Source organism: Ceratina calcarata, unplaced genomic scaffold, assembly GCF_001652005.2.
Source record: "Ceratina calcarata isolate Rehan_Ccalc_2016 unplaced genomic scaffold, ASM165200v1 scaffold179.2, whole genome shotgun sequence".
Classification (NCBI taxonomy): domain Eukaryota; kingdom Metazoa; phylum Arthropoda; class Insecta; order Hymenoptera; family Apidae; genus Ceratina; species Ceratina calcarata.
This window is the reverse complement of record NW_017139322.1, coordinates 66,298-69,210: the sequence shown is the minus strand read 5'-3', so window position 1 is coordinate 69,210 and position 2,913 is coordinate 66,298. Positions and strand designations below refer to the sequence as shown.

The following is a 2,913-nucleotide window of genomic DNA, read 5'->3' as shown; positions in this document are numbered from 1 at the left end:
ATAAAAGCAGTTTATATTCCGTCCTTCAGGTCCATGGTCTGTTCTCTCGTGAACTCAAATACAGGGTGATTCTCTCGTTAGGGTAGACAAAGGCGTGCCGCCGTTTGTAACCAAAACCTATAGTACTGTAGCTCACACATGTACGCACACAATCGTCCTCGTTACAGTAGCCATCCGTCCTCCACCTCCCAATGGCACAGCGGCTACAGTACTATGGGTTTTGGTTACAATGTTTACACGGCGGCACAGCCTTTGTCTACCCTAGCGAGAGAATCACCCTGTATAGTTGGAACCAGGGATGCCAGAATGTAGGATTTCTCCTCTTCCCGAGCTCTCCCCACTACTGTATGCTGCTGTATGCTCAATATGCTTTCCCCACTTACATATGGCATTATTAGACATGTCCCCAATGATCATGGGTAACGTACGTGGGGGCAAAAGAAAGAAGTAGGAGACAGCTCGGGAAGAGGAGAAATCCTACATTCTGGCATCCCTCGTTGGAACGGTCATGTATGTACCACCACCACCAAGTACCAGCTATACAGTGCATGCGCGATTAAACAAGGATAGAGAGCCATCAGTGCCAGCTATCTCTTTCTACTCTCTTTTTCGGCCCGGTCTCGCGGTCTATCCTTAAGTATACGTTTATGATTATAACCCAGGGTTCGCAAAAGAATTATCGAAAAATTTGGCAATTTTTTACGCCCTCTAGAATATATTGTGGTCGAAATAAGAAATATAACCTTAACCAGCCGTCGATGCTGAGTCCATGGACTTCGTACACCGTCCTTCAGGTTCATGGTCTTACTGTACGTCCTCCCTTGTCTAAAACCCTACTTCATGCTACGTCTTTCAGGTCCATGTCAAACCCCAATTCCATCCCATCTAAAATTAATATACATCTTTCAAATTCCTTGACATCCCAAGATAAAAAAGTTCAAACTAGATACTCTTCCCTAGTGATTTTCCCTAGTCGCTATTTTTTAATGTTTCTTCTTGCTCTAGTAAAGTAATATTCTTTCATCAGTCCCGAGCAACAATTTATATGGATAGCTAAGAGAGACTTGGAAATTGAAGTGATTACCAGCGCTACCATTGTGGAGAGAAGGGTACTAAAATATGTTGAGATTTCTTTACACGCCTTGTTATGGGTGTCTACAACTGACGCATCAAAGCGGTGGTTTGTGATTGTGAGTTATAGTAGTTCACAAGTGTCTGAAAGAATAGCACTTCATCATGTTCCTGCTATACAAGTCCGGGTAGAACGAGTACTTAGTGCTTTGAAATTTATTGTCAATGATATTAGGATTAATATTAATGTTTGTAGTGATTAGTAAAATATTTTGCAAAACATATTACTTGTAAGACTATACATATGTGGAACAGTGAATGTACATATACTTAAGACAGACGAGAAATCATATAAAAGTTACAAGTGTATAAAATACCTTTCACTTGTTTAAAAAGTTTAGTTTCATTCAAACCCCGCTTAAAAGATCTGCATAACTGTATATACATATTATAATAGTTATAGACATTTCCATTTTATATATGAATTTTCGTGTACTAAATTTGTTTTGGTTACAATGTTTTTTCTAACAAAATCACCAATGTCGACTGCATTGCACTTTCTTTTTGTATAATATTTTCTTCCTAACAAGAGTGTTCCTATGAATTATTCTATTCTTCAGTTTAATTATGTACAAATCAAAAGTATAAAGAATTTTGTGCCTAATATTTTTTATGTTAATAAATATAAAACATATTCATATGCATGAATTACTTAAAACTCCTCCAATTTAATATTGTTTTTCAACCTACTCTTAAATTGTAGCAAACGTAATACATTATTTTGTAATAATTTTTTTTACGTATATATGATGTCATTTATATTCTCACCAGTTCAAATATTATTGATTCACTAAATTTTAGTACCTTACCCTCCACCATAGTTGCGTTAACAATCACTTCAAGTTGCAAGTCTTTTCGCTTAAAAAGCATGTGCCTATCCTCTATCCATATCGATCACTGATCCCGAGACACTTAATTACTGAATGAAAATTAACAATATCAATGAAGACCCAAGGCAACCAATCAGAAACTTGAGAGAAAAGAATTTCGTCGAATCAGCAGCACTTATGATGACCCAAGGTGGGGTGGAAGATGTCACATGGCTGGGCCTGTCGGTTTTATGACTATTCTCTTGAGGTGTGCTCCCTGAGAGAATTTGGGTAGTCCCCAAATCTTCTTCTCCAGCCGAGGAATCGAATTCCTCGAAGTTTGGATAAAGCCTCCTGCCATTCTTGCCGTTATTCTTCTTCCTGGATTTCGAGTTACTGCCCTTACGTTGCTTCAAGTCGTTTTTGGTTAGGATGCTCGGCGTCGTTTTTGGCACCAGGTGGAGCTCTGAAAAATCCGAAATGAGTTTTTAAAATTTTGGAAAAGAAAAAGAAGATTATTCAACAATTATTAACAGTTTTTATGATATATATCATGTGCCATACTTTGTGTGTCATATGTAATTTGTATTGTACATACAGGGTGTCCCAGAACTCCCTTTACGCTCGAAAATGAGGAGGAGCTGAGGTGATTTTAAACAACTTTTTCCTTTGCGAAAAAGTTGCCCAAGGCGTGGTTATTGAGTTATTAACGAAAATCCCCGCCCAATCAGGCAGGAGCGCGATAACCACGATAGTCCCCCGAGTGAGGAAAGATTTCCTGGAAGAAAATCTTCGAGCGAGCGATCAGTTGGCTTCGCCTCGCGTTACTAAACAGAACGGTGCGTGCCTTAACGAACACGGAATATTTTAATATGTTCGTTATTTACGCGTAAGTGAGTTATAATTCGAGAGCGGCAGTAGAATTATTCCGCGAACAGTATTCCGATCGGAGCTGAGAACTAAAATGAAAACG

General features: G+C 38.7%; 1 protein-coding gene across 1 annotated transcript in view; it reads right to left on the bottom strand.

The window, feature by feature from the left end:
* Nucleotides 1-15: 15 nt before the first annotated feature.
* The window catches only part of DIP-lambda (Dpr-interacting protein lambda), a 32,213-nt gene continuing 29,315 nt past the window's right edge, over nucleotides 16-2,913 (bottom strand). Inside the window, exon 8 of the mRNA XM_018037846.2 lies at nucleotides 16-2,406. Within this exon, the coding sequence (XP_017893335.1) occupies nucleotides 2,048-2,406 (359 nt within the window). The 3' untranslated portion in view covers nucleotides 16-2,047. The remainder of the gene's footprint in view (nucleotides 2,407-2,913) is intronic.